At 46.1% G+C, this 18,022-nt stretch overlaps 1 protein-coding gene across 1 annotated transcript in view; it reads right to left on the bottom strand.

Moving 5' to 3' along the window:
- Positions 1-2,710: 2,710 nt before the first annotated feature.
- cpa6 (carboxypeptidase A6) overlaps positions 2,711-18,022 on the bottom strand; it is a 35,468-nt gene continuing 20,156 nt past the window's right edge. The window contains exons 3-11 of the mRNA XM_018754001.2: positions 17,079-17,203; positions 16,006-16,120; positions 14,213-14,314; positions 14,026-14,130; positions 12,631-12,741; positions 11,398-11,488; positions 5,775-5,977; positions 4,736-4,820; positions 2,711-3,957 (exon numbers count right to left, since the gene is read on the bottom strand). Of these exons, the coding sequence (XP_018609517.1) occupies positions 3,725-3,957; positions 4,736-4,820; positions 5,775-5,977; positions 11,398-11,488; positions 12,631-12,741; positions 14,026-14,130; positions 14,213-14,314; positions 16,006-16,120; positions 17,079-17,203 (1,170 nt within the window). The 3' untranslated portion in view covers positions 2,711-3,724. The remainder of the gene's footprint in view (positions 3,958-4,735; positions 4,821-5,774; positions 5,978-11,397; positions 11,489-12,630; positions 12,742-14,025; positions 14,131-14,212; positions 14,315-16,005; positions 16,121-17,078; positions 17,204-18,022) is intronic.

Raw genomic sequence — 18,022 nt, 5'->3', positions numbered from 1 at the left:
TGCCCAACATTTACAAAAAAATTCTGTTACAATATTGCAACATTTGTGGAAACTTTGTGTAAAGTTGATGAAAACGAGAACAGTTGTATTATAGGATGCAAAAATATTCAGGTTTTAGAGCAAAGTGCCCAAAATGACACAACACAGACATTTTTTGAGACACGGCTGAGAACAATTTCCATTCGTGTGCTGTGATTTGTTTGAAAGAACTGACAGGTAGCCTTGTGAACAAGGACCAGTCTGTGCTCTGTGGATGTGCAGTAGTTTCCCCTTCTCTTTAGGTGACACAAAGGTTTAAACCTTCTCCTTTTCTTAGAATTCACGCTCTATGCTTCAGAGTTGTCAAAAAAACCTCAGAGGTAATAGACTTATTTAGAATTATAAGACTGTGTGATTAGATACCATCAGGTAGAGTAGGAAGTGTCACAGTTTTGGGGTGGTGACAAGTGGTTTTAGGTTTAATTTCCAGAAATTATGCTTTCATTTCCATTGTGATTAATCTTTTTTGTCCATCCATCGTCAATAACTGCCTATTCATTGGTGGTCTGAAGAATGTTCTAAAAGCCTAGGGTGCCACCGCCGTTCAGAGGGCAATCTTACACACACAAAAAACACAATTTGGAGTCAGCAATCACCTGAAACACATGTCTCTGGACTGTGGGAGGAAACCAGAGCACCAGGAAGATACCCACACTAACATGGAGAGATCATACAAAGTTTGCATAGTCTGGCATGGATGTGAACCCATGTCCAAACCCACAGCCCAGGAATACTGAGCCACCAGTGCTACCCACTGTCCCACCATTAAACTGAGGAGTTTACCTGAAATGTCTAGGTGAATAAATGGGCAGATAACATATTAAGATTTAAAATTTCTTTTAAAACATCCATTTAATTTTGTCCCTTCGGTGTGTAGTACTTTGGCAACACGTCACCCTTGCGAGTCAAACGTCTCTCTGTGGACGCATCCTGAAGGTGTGAGCTTTGCCCGCGTGGTTTGTGTGCGAGCGCTCAGTTTCAGGGGTGTGTCTGTGGCTCCAGCCAATGAGGTGACCAGCAAAGAGGGGGCCTCCCCCACCACCACTAAAAGATTCAGCCCCCTTCTCCGTTTGTTCACACCAATGTGGTGAGAAGGATGAATGACTGCTCTTAACAGCGCGCCCACGAGGACACGTGTCGTTAGGAAACAGCCGCAGGCACGTCGGGGCGGAGCCTATCAGGAGAGCGAGGCGATGTTCTTGTGATAATCCGGTGTTACAAGTTACATTACCGTCAGGAAGCTGACGGCACCGATAAGAAGGATCTAGAATGGCATTCTCCATCAACCCGCCCTCATGGCGTGCCTGCTATTAACAGGGCCAGAAAGAGAACAGGAATTTCTTGGTAGCACGGACCAGCAGGGAAAGAAGCCCAATTTACAGCGGATCTAGGGAATCTATTTGATGCCATTCACAAGCACAGTGATTATTAAATCAAAACCTTTTAGACTGGTTGCCGGTATTAAAAGACAAGCAGGGAACACTCTGCACTGTGTATCAGTGAATTATTTGAGACACAATTCAGTTTCAAAGCTTAGGAGACAGGACTTTGATTTCCTTTTGAAAAAACAACAGGCTGGCCGGAGAAGAAAGTACAGCAATGCTTTGAGAAGATTGTTAAATGCAAAACTAATAGTACGGCATGTATTGCCGAGGTCCGCTCCGCGTGTAATCAAAGTGCCCGATCACGACATTAATCTTGCATGATTGTCTTAGATAAGGTCAGTAGCTACTTCCGCTGTCATATTTGAGCATCAAAAAAAGTTCAGATTTAAAGCCCCCATAGTGATGTAAAATGGGACAGAAAATTGCTCAACTTCACAAACGCTGAGAAAAATACATACACATGGAGAAAAGCGATGTACCGTAAATAAATATGACGCCCCGGTCTTTCTTACACATTTTCTCGGTACATGTTATTTTTCTCAAACTGAAATAATTCAGCTTTGTGTCATTTCTGTGTCCAATATTAACAGTAAATAGGCTGGTGTTTCTATAAACAAAATATGGAAATTTAAAAATCAAAATGTAAAAAAAAAAAAAAAAACTTTATTGACAATAGCAGTTAACAATACCAAAGACAAGAAAATTACACCGAAATAAATACCGGGAACAACAGACTACAACTTGGACAACACAAAGAAAGCAACAAAAAAAAAAACATTTAAACCCATTATCTTTATAAATGCGATGCAAAAACATGCATGTTAATGCAATGTTGCGTGTCAATGCAGAACAGACGTAGTCCTGTTTTTATAATTCCATGCTGTAAACATTTCCTCTTAATATTAATACGCAAAAACAAGGGAGAAGTCAAAGGGGCCTTAAAGGAGGACCTGAACAGGAGCAGTAAACGACAGAGATGCCTGGGAGACCCTGAGAATCACCATGGTGACAGGCCCATGTTGAAGGTAACACCTGGCCATGCTGTTGACAGCTCTGCTACAGAGAACCATGGAATCACCAAGAGGGGGTGTTCTTCTGCACTTCCTCCGTGGTCCCCCCACGGCCACCAGTCACCCACCAACATCAAGAACCGGTTGTCCCAAGTGGGGTCACGGCAGGCTGGAGCCTACCCGGCAGCGCAGGGGACGCACCCAGGAGAGGACACCAGCCTGCGACAGGGCACCCCAAGCAGGGCTTGAACCCCAGACCCACCGCGCAACAGTGGGAACCGGCCAAACCCGCTGCACCACCATGTCCCCTGCCACCGGTCACATGATGGTAAAATCAAGCCTCTCGCAGTCAGACAGGAGACTCTCCACAAGTCCAAAACATTGGTCTCAAAGCCCTTGGTTATGGAGCGGAGTCCAAAATACTTCTCGTGCGATTGAAGAAGCACGAAGCAGAACAATGGAAAACCGTAACGCTCCTGGACAAAACCTCATTTTTATGCTGAACAAGGCTGACAAAAACTGACACCGCAGGCTTTTCCCTGCAATTTTCATAAACACATTTAATCTGCCCATTAATAACTTAAGTGAATATTAGGTTGATTAAAACATAAATGAGGACTTTTAAACCCCTAGACAAGTGCTGTCACCTGTTCAAATGAACCAGCATAACAACGGTGAACATCCAAAACCGTATGTGAAGTGCTCGAATTAGCTCGCCAACCGTGAAGTCGGACACCTACTTTTTCTCGAGTGGCAAATAAATGCGGACAACAACGTGGATTTATTGAAGTTGCGCCACGCTCCGACATGAACGGAGTAAATTCAAAATCTGTGCGGCATCTGATGGGATGTGTCTGATAGCAACCACCTTCCTTGCTTTTCTGTTCAATCGTCACCCGTTATTGATTAGTTATTTTTCTATGGATGATGGTATATTGGGATTGACGTGAAATGATAACTTGTTGGTTGCTATTTTAACATCTGTGAAATAATATACCAACATTAACTTAAACACTTTTTTTTTCTGCATGTCCACACTGGTCAAAAATGGTTCCTTGGACCTCAATAACTGACGACGCACAAAATAATTTTTTCCCCCCTATTTTAAGAAATGCATGCAAGTCCACGAGAAGCCAAATTAGGTTCAATGAGTTAGTCTGCATAAGCTGAGCGACCCGAGCGCCGCTGTAGTGAAGGAACGCAAACTCCAGCTGGAGTCTTGACGGAGGACCGAAGAGATGGACAGAGAGCGATAGAGAGAAGGGCGGAGAGACAGAGTCCGGGGTGGAATCAGAGAGAGAAACGGGGGTGTCCGGGAGCAGCCGCTGGTTTCCCTCGTGAGCATTTCTTCAGTAAACCGGACGCTATGGTCTTGACCGCCCGCGTGGTCTCCGTACAAGTGGGATTGATCAGGGACTCGGGCAGCAGGAAGCCGTAGTGGCCAGTGTCCCGCAGCTCGAAGGCAAACGTGTAGGGGATCCCATTCTTGTAGGCCCAGTCTATCGAGCTGCCGGAGCTCACATCTGTGAGGAAGGAAGTACCAGAATTACTCACCAAGCAAGACATGTGGGTGACCATGCCGACAGCTCATTTCGTACCCAGATGATTTCGGAACAACAGTCCTCTGCCTTGATGTAATCAGCGCTATAATCTGTCTCTCACACACACTGTCGTAGGAAGAAAAGACTCAGCGCGATCAGACACACACACACACACACACACACAGTCTGAAACCGCTTGTCCTGAGCAGGGTCGCGGTGAACGGGACCCTAACCCGGCAGCACAGGGCACAAGGCCGGAGGGGGAGGAGACACACCCAGGACAGGATGCCAGTCCATCACAAGGCACCACAAACAGGACTTGAACCCCAGACCTACCAGAGAGCAGACCCCGGCCAAACCCGCTGCACCACCACACCCCCAGCATTATAATTCCAGGCAAACAATGCAAAAGTTAGACTCTGAAGTTGACAGAACCAAAAGTGATGAAAAATACACACACATTTTCTGAACCGCTTGTCCCATACGGGGTCGCGGGGAACCGGAGCCTAACCCGGCAACACAGGGCATAGGGCCGGAGGGGGAGGGGACACACCCAGGACGGGACACCAGTCCGTCGCAAGGTACCCCAAGCGGGACTGGAACCCCAGACCCACTGGAGAGCAGGACCCGGTCCAACCCGCTGCGCCACCGCACCCCCTTGATGAGGAATACTACTAAAGTAAATGACTTCTGCTATGACTTACTGGACAAATAAAGAACTGGCACACAGCTGCCCGAATGGCGAAGGACTGTGACTTACACAGAGTGGTGGACGCGGGCCCGTATCTGTACCTCACTCCGTAAGCAGAGTACAGTGCGTTGACGGCATTGTGAGCCACCGATTCCTGCGAAACACACACACACACACACACACACACACATTTTCAGAACCGCTTGTCCCAGACTTGGTGAGGGCATTCTGCTATGCTTCGTCGAAGGTTAAACATCATCTAAAAATGTTATTATTGCTAACCATTATTTAGTCCAAGGTGATTTACAGTGACATATTGTGCACTAAGTTGCTTTCAGTTGTTTACCCATTTGTACAGTTGGGTTTTTTTTTTTTAAAATTGGATCAACTCGGTGTATCTTCCTCACCTTGCTAACCCTAACCCTACTCAGCAGTACAGCAGGAGCTATTTGAACCCAGGACCTTTGCAAGGGGATGGCTCTGACTGCTATACTGTTTGCTGGCACCATATACAGACCATTAAGAATTATGTTGTTGTTACATTTGTTTTGCTTATGTACTGGGGTGGCATGGTGGCACAGTGAGTAGCACTGCTGTCTCAAAGGGCCTGGGTAGTGCAAGAGGATGTGGGTTTGATTTCCGCTCAGCCTGTGTGGAGTTTGTATGTTCACCCTCTGTCTGTGGGGGTTTCTTCTGGGTGCTCTGGTTTCCTCCCACACTCCAAAGACATGCTGTTCAGGTTCCCCTATAGTGTGTGAGTGACAGAAAGAGTGTGTTCCACTGATGTGTGGATGAGTGACCCAGTGTAAGTAGTGTATCTAGCAGTGTAAGTCACCTTGGTGAGTAAGGTGTGTGTGCTGATAGCACTACATAGAGTTTGTTGGAAGTTACTTGGGAGAAAAAGTGTCTCCTAAATAAGTGTATGTACACAAAACAGTAGCAACTCAGTTTTTTTTGAGCAAAATACTGAAAGTTGCTGGTTTCAATCCCGAGAAACACTCGGGACTCTGTGTGAACGGCTCCAATACAATTTCAAGCTGTACGAATGGGTAAAAAAATGTCAAGTCACTTTTGGTGAAGACAGCAAGAAAAAATGCGAAAGACTCACGACACATGTGAAGTTAGGAATGGTGGCGTATTTGTAGGAGTACGGGTACAGGAGCATCTGAGCGTAAGCGTGGATGGAGATGTAGGCCTTGACCCGCTTCCTCTGCTTGCGCAAGAACCTGGCGACAGCCTTCACTTCGGGTTCCGACTCCGGGTAGGGCCCGCAGTAGGTTTCGTCACACGGATGCGAAGACGCGCCCTCGTCTGCAGGGGGCGATAGAGAAAAAGGTATTTAACTCCCCGAACACGTTAATTCAGAATCAGAATGACTTTATTAGCTAAGGGAACATTAAATTTGTCTTGGTGATTCTACGTGAATTCACTAAATACAAGCACACATGATGGGACAATAAGCTGCAATACAGTAAACCGGAGTTGGATGCTGCATGATACACACATTAACAGTACAGTTGACCGTTGAACAACACAGGTTTAAACTATGCTGGTGCACTTCTATGCGTATTTTTTTCAATAAATAGATTGGAAAATTTTTTGGAGATGTAGATACTAGTCTATTTCATCATTTACTACCATAAAATATACACGTGATACGTACAACATCGACAGCGTTCCGTATCATGTAAGACAATATTAACGTAGGTACTGACACAGGCGATTCATCTTGTAAAGAGACGACGTAAACTTACGGTGTCGATAAATACAGGACTATAAATGTATTTTCTCTTCCTTGTGATTTTCTTAATGTTTCTGTAGCAGACTTTATTGTAAGGATACAGGATCTAATACATTGTCTCAACCGCTCATCCCACACGGGGGGGGGTCACAGGGAGCCAGAGCCTAACCCAGCAACACAGGGCATAGGATTGGGGCGGGGGGGGACACACACACACACCCAGGACGGGATGCCAGTCCGCTGCAAGGCACCCCAAGCGGGACTCAAACCCCAGACCCATCAGAGAGCTGGACCCAGTTCAACTCATTGCGTCACCACACCTCCCTTATACCTATAACATACAAAATATGTGTTAATCGACTATTTATGTTATTTGTAAGGCTTCGGGTCAACAGTTGGCTACTGGTAGTTCAGTTTTTGGGAGGCAAAAGTTATACACGGATTTTCAACTGCGCGGGGGGTCGGCGCCCCTAAACCCCGCGCTGTTCAAGGGTCAACTGTATACAACACGTCGTGATATACAGTACTAATACCCTGCTAAACACTGCCCTATTTACAGCTGTTTCGTTATAGCGGAACCCAGATGTGCCTCTCTCTCTCTCACTCTCTCCAGCGTTAGGACACTAACACATAAAATACCAATTATTCAGTGATCGTGGGCTCCGTTCTGTGTGTGTGTGTGTGTGTGTGTGTGTGTGTGTGTGTGTGTGTGTGTGTGTGTGTGTGCGCGCGCATGGCAGCTCCGTGGCTTTGGTGCTGTGAAGTGGCACCGGGAGCCCATTATTCCCATTATTCACAGTCCAGCTGTGGGGTGCGCCTCGCGCTCCCTGTGTCCGTTCAGCTCGGCGATGCTAAAGGAGCGAATGAGATTCTGCGGCCCACGTGCTCCGACTCACTAGTGAGCAACAGCGCGAGCTGCGTATCACGTCTTGCCGTGCGCAAGGATGGGTGCAGCCAGGCACGTGCAGCCGCTCTTTTTGTCTCTCGCACGTCTTAGACGGGTGGCTCGGTGTGTCGGAGCAGACTGGCTGTAAAAACGAGTTTGAGTCCTCTGACGCTCCGCTGTGATCGCTTTCAGCTCATGCTTACTGCTGCGCGTGGCAAACTGTCTGCGTGGCCCATAGGTCATGTGCAGGCGTGGCGTGCGCTCCTCGCACGATGCACGTTGGTACGGTGCGTTGCGTTGCTACAGGGTCTTGTTACGGTAATCATTACATTAAAGATCATTACTGCTCTAGCGGGGGTGCAGTGGCACAGCAGGTTTGGCCGAGGCCTGCTTTGTGGTGGGTTCAGGGTTCGAGTCCTGCTCGGGGTGCCTTGCGGCAGATTGGCATCCTCTCCTAGGTGTGTCCCATGCCCTGTGTTGCTGCATTAGGCTCTGGTTTGCTCTGACCCCGCTCAGGACAAGCAGTTGTAGATAGTGTGTGTGTATTGTTCTACTGTGATTGCATTTGTATTTTCACCTGTCTAATAAAATATGGTATAATGACCCTGTTCAGTGTTTCGCTAAGTGCTCCATGTCTTAGGAACATATCCTGAGTGCTAACTGGGGTAACATTTCACAATATACACAGACATATACTGTGCTGGCTGTGTTTGTATAAATATATCACACACACACACAAACGCACACACGCTGTCTGAAACCGCTTCTCCCGATGAACCGGAGCCTAACCCGGCAACATAATGCGTAACGCCGGAGGGGTAGGGGACACACCCAGGACGGGATGCCAGTCCATCGCAAGGCACCCCAAGCTGGACTCGAACCCCAAACCTGCCACACAGAGGGCCCCTATAGATTTATCACTGTATACATAAATATATGTGTATATGTATTTCATATGAATAGTATGTCACAATATACATGTTTAACAGTATACACATATTTCCAAAAGTGCATTTTAACAAGGGGGGACACGGTGGTGTAGTGGGTTGGACCGGGTCCTCCTCTCCGGTGGGTCTGGGATTCAGGTCCTGCTTGGGGTGCCTTGTGATGGACTGGCGTCCTGTCCTGGGTGTGTCCCCTCCCCCTCCAGCCTTATGCCCTGTGTTGCTGGGTTAGGCTCTGGCTCCCTGTAACCCTGTATGGGACAAGCAGTTTCAGACAATGCGTGTGTGTGTGTGTGTGTGTGCGTACATGCATTTTAACAAGTTCATTTACATAAAGTGGTGGAGAAAACAAAACACGTGCAACAGCTTCCACTGCTACAAAAAAATCCCCAAATCTCACTAAGCCTCAGTATCTGGAAAGCAATTAAACTGATGAATCAACTTGCTTTAATTTTGACTCTTCTTCAACACACCGATCACGGTTTCATTGCGACAGTATATTTTCAAAGTAAAACATTTTTTCTATAGATTCACACGGTACATCTTTCGCCTTTCAGTTGGATGGCTAATGTGTGCATTAAAAGGGCAGCTGTGCCGGTATTGTCTGTGAATTTCCCATGAGGATACAATTAAAATGGAAAGGAAACGGTGGATGAAGCTAACGACTATTTGTATATGCTAATGGCAGGGGGAAATACGGTCTCAGGGCAATACATACAGTGTGGTAAACAATGCAGCAGATTAATTATTCCAGATAAAAGAGGATAAATTAGACTGTTTTCCATAGTTTTACTGCCATGGGGCAACACGCAGTAGTGTCGCATTCAGAAACGGAAGGATCTGGAATCTGAAAGTGGAGTATACAGCTACAAATCCCAGGAAGGGAACTGCTGTTGAACCTTTATGAAGGCCTGGAAAGCTATGGTGCATAATCACAAATCCCAGCATATAGAAGTGATGTACGGGCAGTCCCCGGATTGCGAACAAGTTCCGTTCCTGTCTGTCTTTAAGTCGGATTTGAACGTAAGTCGGAACAGTTAGGTACGGTTCGTGTCCCATGTTAGTTAGTCAAATGTTTGTCTTTGTATGTAGTGTATCGTGTACCTTTCCATGCATTAAAAAAATTCAAGAAACACTTCTGGATACACTAAAACATATTTAACATAATAATAATAATAATAATAATAATAATAATAATAATAATAATACACACACCTACACTGAAACCGCTTGTCCAAAGCACGGTTGTGCTGAACCGGAGCCTAACTCAGCAACACAGAGCACAAGGCTGGAGGGGGAGGGGACACACCCAGGACGGGACGCCAGTCCATCGCAAGGCACCCCAAGCAGGACTCGAACCCCAGACCCATCAGAGAGCAGGACCCAGCCAAACCCGCTGCGCCCCCATAATAATAATAATAATAATAACAATAATAATAATAATGTGTGTGTGTGTTTGTGTGTGTTTAGGTATAAAAAACATTAAAGAAAGTTTAATGTTCGCTTTTCCAATGTTCGCTGGTATTTCACCTTTTTCCAGTCGCTTTATTGTTTCCACTTTAGTTTCAGTCGTGATTGTTTTTCTTTTCTTTGATGCATCGCCATCGCTTGTATCACATTTACGCTTTGGTGCCATGTTACGAGGATAAAAATAAAAAAATTAAAGCCAAACACAGTAACATACGAGACACTGTTAGCAGCAACGTGGTCCAACTGAAAAGAAGGAAGTCTTTGTCCTTTGTCCTACCTCGGGCTCTTGCACCCACAAGCCGACGAACCGCTGTAGAAGCGCAATGCTTCCACGCGTGTCGCAAAGTAGCGCCCGTTTGTTATTACGAACCATTGCATGTAACTTGAATTTTTAATATAGTAGGCTTTACGATGGGTGGTTCATAACTGCAGGTTGTATGTAAGTCAGACATTCGTAACCCGGGGACTGCCTGTAATAGATGGGGATAAAAGTTCCTGCTGAATACATTGGAACTTATCGACCGATGTCGTATTCGACTTGTGACCACATACAACGGCCACCCAACAACCTTTTTATATCATTTTTGAGTCGCGATGTTGGTCGTAACGTCTAACGACGACCGCTCCACCTGCTGCTCCATAACATCGGCTCGCCGCGCTGCTGCAAGGCACTATATTTCTTATTATTTATTTCTTATTTCTCATTGATTCTATTGCGTCTATTAGCGAATGTTTTTCACTTACAAAAACGTTGCTTTACATACCGAACATTTAATTTTTGATTCCATTTGTTACTTTTTATTTAAATGACAACCAAGTGAAAATGTGTGTTCTCATGGTGCAAGAAAAAAACAAGCAAAAGAAAGATTTTGACATTAAAGTGAAAATAATGGTGCAGAATGAAAATATGATTTTAATACAGTACTGTCTATATATCATTATTCTATATTGGTATTATTTTAAGAGGAATAATGGGTGGAATTACTGGAAAATACAACAAAGCCCTATAATACGATGTATCATTCATGCAAGTTAATTGTTTCTATATCCTTATGGTTTGTTACACTGTAAGTGGGGTTGAGACTTACAGAAAAGTAGACTTACCACCAGGTCACTGGAACATAACCCCATTGTTAGTTGAGGACCACCTACAGTGAATATGGTTATGACTTCTGCTGATAAGGGACAGTATGATTTCTGTGCGTAAATAATCTGACAGCATCACAGCTACAATATCGGTAGTATCCCTCCAAGGCTGTCGGATCTCCAGTGACATGTTGCGACACGAGAAGCGCAGACTCAGATCACTCAGCCTTAACAGGACAGTGAGCCTAGACTGATGCTCGGGCCATGAGGTGGACATGGACAGGCGAGCGTCCTGCATGGTGACGTGACAGAATTGAAAGCCAAACATGCCAAAAACATTAAAGCACAAGACACCTAGCAGTGTTTTTACAAGACTGGTATCCAAGGCCCTGCATTTGGCTCACCATAAATATTCATGTTCATAAAAAAGAAAATGGTCTACATCTCAACTTCCTATTTTCAAGCATTTTCTCCTGAACTCCCTAAAGAGAGACAGTCATTACTGGGACAACGGAGAACTCACATTCTACATTATTTGAGCGCACATATGAAAGGAATGGCTCCCTACTCTACTAGATGCTCAAGAGAGTCTCCGGCGACCTACCGCACCACTTGACCTTCCAGTTCCTGTTGGCGTCCACCCCACGGCATTGGTACCTGGCGATCCTCGAGCGCGTTTTCCTCCACAGTCGGTCCTGACAGCAGCACAACAGCAGAAGAGATTAAAGCACACGCTTACTGTTGTTAACTGCTTGTCCAAGTATGGGCTGCGGTGCTGCGGAGCCTATCCTGGATATATACTGTATTCTACATCATTCCCTTCTCTGACATGACCAAGGAAAATCTTTATGACCGACATTTTTAACCTGTGTACTTAGCATGCACATTTACTGTATATATATCAATATCTATTGTTACACAATTGCAACTAAACATGTTAGAAACAAAATATGAAAAGCAAGTATATACAAATTTACATATATTTGTATGTTCACTGGGGGGTGCGGTGGCACAGCGGTGCAGCGGGTTTGGCCAGGTCCTGCTCTCTGGTGGGTCTGGGGTTCGAGTCCCACTTGGGGTACCCTGTGATGGACTGGCATCCCGTCCTGGGCGTGTCCTCTCCCTCTCTAGCCTTGCACTCTGTGTTGCTGGGTTAGGCTCCGGCTTGCCGCGACCCCCCCGCTTAGGACAAGCAGCTTCAGCCAATGTGTGTGTGTAAGTTCACTTTTCAGTGGCTTTTCCCAAGCATCCTTCCAGCTAATAATACTGGGCTATCCATATTCATATCCATATCTATAATAGTGGAAGTGATAGGTTTTCACTTCTTTGAAGGGAACGGAATCATGGGAATAAGAACATGAAATTATTCCTCATGTTTTTTAATTTGGAACAGAACATTCCCCCCGCAACAAATCGACCAGCACCTTCACATATGAATTTCTGCATGCAAAAGCTAAAGGTTAAATTGGCTACCTGCCAAACCCACGGCTTCTTTACACGCTACCGTTCACATGACATCATGTAGGACATGCAGTCAACCTCCCTGCTGCCAGCCCCCTACCTGCACCTACTCATCAGGTCTGCGGATGGTCTTTCCTCAAGTGTCACTCTAAATTACAGCGGTTTACATATATTACATTTACATTACATTTACATTTATGCATTTGGCAGATGACTTCCTGCAAAGTGACATTTAATTCGCAGCAGAGGACGAGCTTCAGATTCAAACCCGTGATTACTCAAGCACAGCTTCTTTGTCTGATACCACTGTTTCGCCGCGTGTGTTTTAGATCCTAATCACTGCGTCTTGAACATTGCGACACGGAAAGCACGTTACTGTGGTCCAGCTGTAGTGGTACCCGTCCACGTTGAAGACGGGCATTATGTAGAAGTTCAGGTGATTCATCAGCCTTCTCATTACAGGATCCGTCCGATAGGAGTTGAGCGCCTGCAGCGAGATGGACACCTGTTAGCAACAACTGGCAATGAAGAGTTCCGTTAACTTCTCACCTTCATGCATATGCATGACCTTAATTAGTCCTCATTAATTGCGAGCCGTACATTTAACAGTGTCCAGTTAGCTCACTCTCTGGTAGGAGAACTAATTGCATGGTGAGTCTGCTGCATTGCAAATCAGCAGTACCCCCACACACAGAGGTGTGTCACTCCCAATGCTGACCTCAATAGTCATATCAGCAGGCCCCCCCAGGGCACCCTTGCGCTGATCTGCACGCGCTCGCCAGTATGTGACAATGAGAAAATTCTCTCCAACCAGCCCGGCTTCACACACAGGCATGTGACAAAGTTATTATGCAAAGATGCAAAAGCCCATAAGCTCCCCTTTCCATTCATGGTGTCACCAACGACGGCAGCAGCACGCAGAAGAAAGCATCGGCTTGGCGGCAACACACTTTATTCCTTTTATTAATGGCAAAAGCTCCTGGGATTACGGTGTATTTAACCAGCTGCGAAGCTGAATTTCCAATTGCTGCGAAATATTAATTAAGACTCATGCTGCACGGCACCGAAGAATAGGATTAGAGAAAGGAGATTTTACTGTGGTAATTCCCGACCTCTAACTAGTCTCAGGTCGAGGTTAATCTGTCCTTTTAAAAGTGTTGGCGTTCTGCCACCGTGTGGTGCCTCGTGGGTACTGCGTGGTGTGGAACTGACCTCGGGTCACAGAGGCGGTCCCAGGACTCATAACGCAGCTCGTTGGGATGACCTGGTCACATTAGTCACCTGACACTTCAAAGTGCTTGAAGGGAATTTGAAATCACCCAACCTGAGGCCGTCATGTTGACTCGTTACATAAAAACTGTGTTACAGCAGTAGGTGGCGTAGTGGTTTGAGCTTCCCCCTTCTACTCAAAGGACCTGGGTTCAAATCCCACCTCCCGCTGTAGTACCCTTGATCCAGCTACTTATTGCGAATGGCATCAGCTAAATGAATAAATGTTTCTTTTTTGACCCAAAATGGTCTAAGACTAAGGCATCTTGAACAGGAATCTCGTTACATAATAAGATACCTATGTTTCCCTCTCCTCGTATACCTCAAGTTCCTGTGCCGTGTATAATTGGCTCAAAAGGCTTCTCGCGATGAATACTGATCACACGTCTGTTTCACAGAGCAGTATGATTCTGTAATACACTGGCTACTGTGATGCAGGACTGGTGCCTGGAACCCAGAGCACAGGGTGTCGCAGCAGGACGCCGGAGGCGAATCAACCCACTTCTTTGACGAACCACTGGCAGAAGGCGGGCCCGATCCACTCGCGGGCATGCACTCCGCAGTCCATCCACACGGCCTTCTTGTACGGATGCGTTCTCTTTCCTAGCTGGCGGGAGAAGAGACCCGTCAGCCCGCAGGCGGTCGACCGAACGGGTGGTCCGAACCTTTGAGCGGTCCCCTGTCCATACCTGGAGGATGTAGAGAGGCCTCCCCTCGTACGACCGCCCAATGGAGAACATGTCCACCACATGTGGGTGGGTCCTGTTCATCTCAAACATCCAGCTCTTAATCTGTGGTTGGGGGAGAGTATTGGATTAAAAAAAAGAAACGTATTTAGAGGGATGGCTCAAAATAATGAAACAATATGGGGTTAATTATTCTTTTGAACACCACAATCTTTTAACACTACATAGAGAAGGAGTGATGGTATGGGGTGGGTGAGACAGGGCAAATTCTGCAGGAGAAGACAAGTGTTTCGTATTGCGCTGGGCCCGAATGCTCTGGTGGCGGGATTTTGGGGGGTATAAAACTGTCAGCCTCCTGCTTCTTTCAAGCGCCTTCACACATTTTGAATTATAATGATACTTCCCCCTCCAAGTGTGTAACACCAACGCCTAAAGTGAAGCTTCCTTGCAGATGCACTGCGGAAGTACCCTGTGATCTCTCCCCCTGGCTCCACGAGACAGATTTTCATTTCTGAGAACAGTCTTCTCCCGCCGGTGCAGCTCACGCGCTCAACAATGGATGTTCCCAGCAGATCGCGGAGAAGGCGGGCTTCAAAAACGATTCTGCAGACCCGGAGCTTCCAGAGGGCAGCCAATTAGCGGAACATTTCACTGGTTTTCGACTGCGCATCGCTATTATTATTAATTCCATTTGTCGCATGTCATTCTCTATTTTTGCACCGTCTTATGCTAAACACTCCGAGAGTTGGGAGGGGTGCTATATGAAAGTAGGCGGAATTGAAATGAACTGAATTAGCGAGGAGGTTGTGCCTGTGGCTGGAGGGCAGGCTGTATGGTGGGGCAGGGGAGATGCTCTGAGCTCCTTGCCTGATCCCCACTGAATGGAGCTCATTACCTGCGGGGCTGTTAGGTAGATAAACTGGATCGAAGCCCAAGTAGAGGCTGGTAGAGTAAAAGAAGATACAGCAGGCGGTTTGGAACCCCAGTCTATATACACACACACACACACACACACACACACACACACACACACACACACACACACTCTCTCTCTCTTCTGTCTGACATCCTTCTCCAGACGCCGGAAATGCGCTGGGGTTTGGGTGGTGGACAGATTCATGATTCTGGGAGTCGAAGACGCACAGACACACGCACTTCAAAGAGCCACGCTAGCCTGCCGTACACTTATCCATCTGTTTATCACACGTACCCAGCATGCGTTGGATCTCTGCTCAGCGTTCTGGAAGAAGTATCTATAAACGTCAATGTTTAAAACAGGAAAGAACGGTAGGGCAATCATTTAAATCCTGGTGGTCTCCACATTTCTCCTAAAACCAGGAGCAAAGTCGCACACTCTTCCTGTGGGACATGGGGCTTGAATAAACCTACTGTGGACGGACATGCTGAGCTGTAGCCGACTCATAGCGACCACTCGCATGGTTTCCAAGGTGAGGGAGCAATGGAAGTGGTTTGCCAGCGCATGTCTCTAGGGTAAAAACATGAGGAAAGCATACAAACTCCGCACACCCTGAGCGGGTCACGAACCTCACACCCACTGAGCAGCTCAGAACCTGCTGTGCAAAGTGTCTCTTCTAAACGTACTATGCAAGAGCCAAAATTATTACATGACTGTCTGGGCCCAACGGGTCTTGAGTTTCAGCCAATCCTTCATGGGAAGTATAAGCACATAGAGCACAGATGTGAATTTCTTATGCTTTGTTATACTGCTTGTTTCTTTGTTTGTTTGTTTATACCCATATAAACAAGGGGACGCCAGTTAAAACCGATGCACTAACCTCGTCCAGGGAGTGGTAGACCTCGTAGTCATACTGGAAATCCGATCTGCGTTTCCTGGTTGACCGGACTGCCAACTGTTTCTCAATTTCCTTTTGGAGATTGGAGATAAGGACCCTGAAGAGGACAGGTAGAGCCTGACACATAGAATTGTGGGGCAGATCAAGGATCTCATGTCCTGTCATTTAGTCAATCAATTCTTTAACCAATTCTTTTTGTGGTGGTACTGGTATGGGCAATGTGGAAATGTGGGGTACCTCTCGGCACCATCCTCGGCTCCGTAACAAAAGCAGTCCGCGGAACACTGAAGGTAGATCCTGCTCTCTGTGGTTTAGTTTCAGCTGACATTAAGCAAATGTAGGTGTTACTGAGTGACTAAGAACAACCAAGAGCAATAAATGGCTTTAGTAATCACTGTAAAATGCGTAGTAAGGAAACATCAGATGATGGCCAGTTCTCAGGGAAGCTGGAGCTGTATGACGCGAGACGAACAACAGGGACTGAACTACTCCCAATGAGTTGAGCCATCATCATGAGGGTTTCCTTCACTAATGCCAACAAGAACCAAACCAAAACCACAGCTAAAGTGACTGTTTAAAGTTACTAGCTTTGGCTCAGAACTTTTCATTGAATAACTGTCTTCTCTGGTTTTCCAAATTTTCTCAGAAGTGCTTTTCGGATTTCTTTTTTATACTTCCCCAGAGATAAAATTTAGAACTGCACTTAGTATATTTCAAAAAATTTATTGCTGTGTAACTTATAGCTTAGGTATAAATAATGTTTTTTAAAACAAATTTTCAGCAAAGCCATCGAATTGGGAACAGGAGAAAGAAACAACTGGCATCCGCAGCTCTCATGCCGTTGCTGCTTTGAGGAACCCCATCCTTATTCGGGTGATTGATGGACACTGGAGATGAAAAAGTTTTTTGAGAAAGAGACTGGGCATCCTGCATGCGTAAATCATATCTCTGTGTGTATGTGTGTTATCCTTTGACAGCCATAGAGAAACAGATGTTTGCTTCTCTCAGCTCAATGCTCCGTCCCCTGTTCCACCCCCCGCAGACACCCAGCGTACCTGTGGTAGATGTGCGCCCCCTTCAGACGACCCTTCAATTCCCGTATGTCGCCATGGCCGATGTGCACGTCCACATCGCTGTCCGCCTGGATCAAGGTCAAGCTGTTCGGCCGCCAAAGGTCCACCTGCGTGTGTGCGAGGTGGTTTTTTTTTTTTTACGTGCAGAGTATTTTCAGTATATGATGCACATGATATTACAATTATCTATCTCTAAGTCACTTATGATAATAAATAATTACATTAATGAGCTGCATCATAGTGTTGCTCCTCTAGAACTCTAGAAGACTTTCTCGCTGTCAGAAACCACCAAGTGTGATTGAAATGTCAAGACAGCCATAAGTGGAATCGGACTCTACGTGCCTGGCTGAAAAGATAACTCCCAGATTCCGTGACCCTTTTGGACCATCTTTGAACGAATCCGTCTGCCACACACTGCAATTTTTCGTTACTGGCCTAAAGGACTCAGAGCTGAGTCACTAGGTAGAATTGCAAACTGTGAAAATAAAATCAGACCACCACTATTACGTATAGAAATCAAAATGTTACTTTCATGCTGTCACGTGTTGTAGACATGCTGGGATTACTGCAGCAGGAAAGTGGAGCTGGACTTGTGGCTACCCTGTGATGGACTGACATCCCATCCAGGGTGTACCCCCTTCAACGTTACAACTAATGATTCTAGGAAAGGCTCTGGATCATCATGACCCTGCTCAGCACAAGTAGTTATTAAAAATTGGATGGGTGGCCTGGTGGCACAGCAAGTAGTGCTACTGTCTCACAGTGCTTGAGTGGTGTGAGAGGACATGGGTTTGATTCCCCACTCAGTCTGTGTGGAGTTTGCATGTTCTGTCTGTGTGGGTTTCCTCTGGATGCTCTGGTTTCCTCTCACATTCCTAAGACATGCCGTTTAGGTTCACCTACAATGTGTGAGTAACAGAGAGTGT

This window comes from Scleropages formosus, chromosome 9, assembly GCF_900964775.1.
Source record: "Scleropages formosus chromosome 9, fSclFor1.1, whole genome shotgun sequence".
Taxonomy (NCBI): Eukaryota; Metazoa; Chordata; class Actinopteri; order Osteoglossiformes; family Osteoglossidae; genus Scleropages; species Scleropages formosus.
Note: the sequence above shows the minus strand (reverse complement) of the source record. Positions and strands in the feature narration are given on the sequence as shown.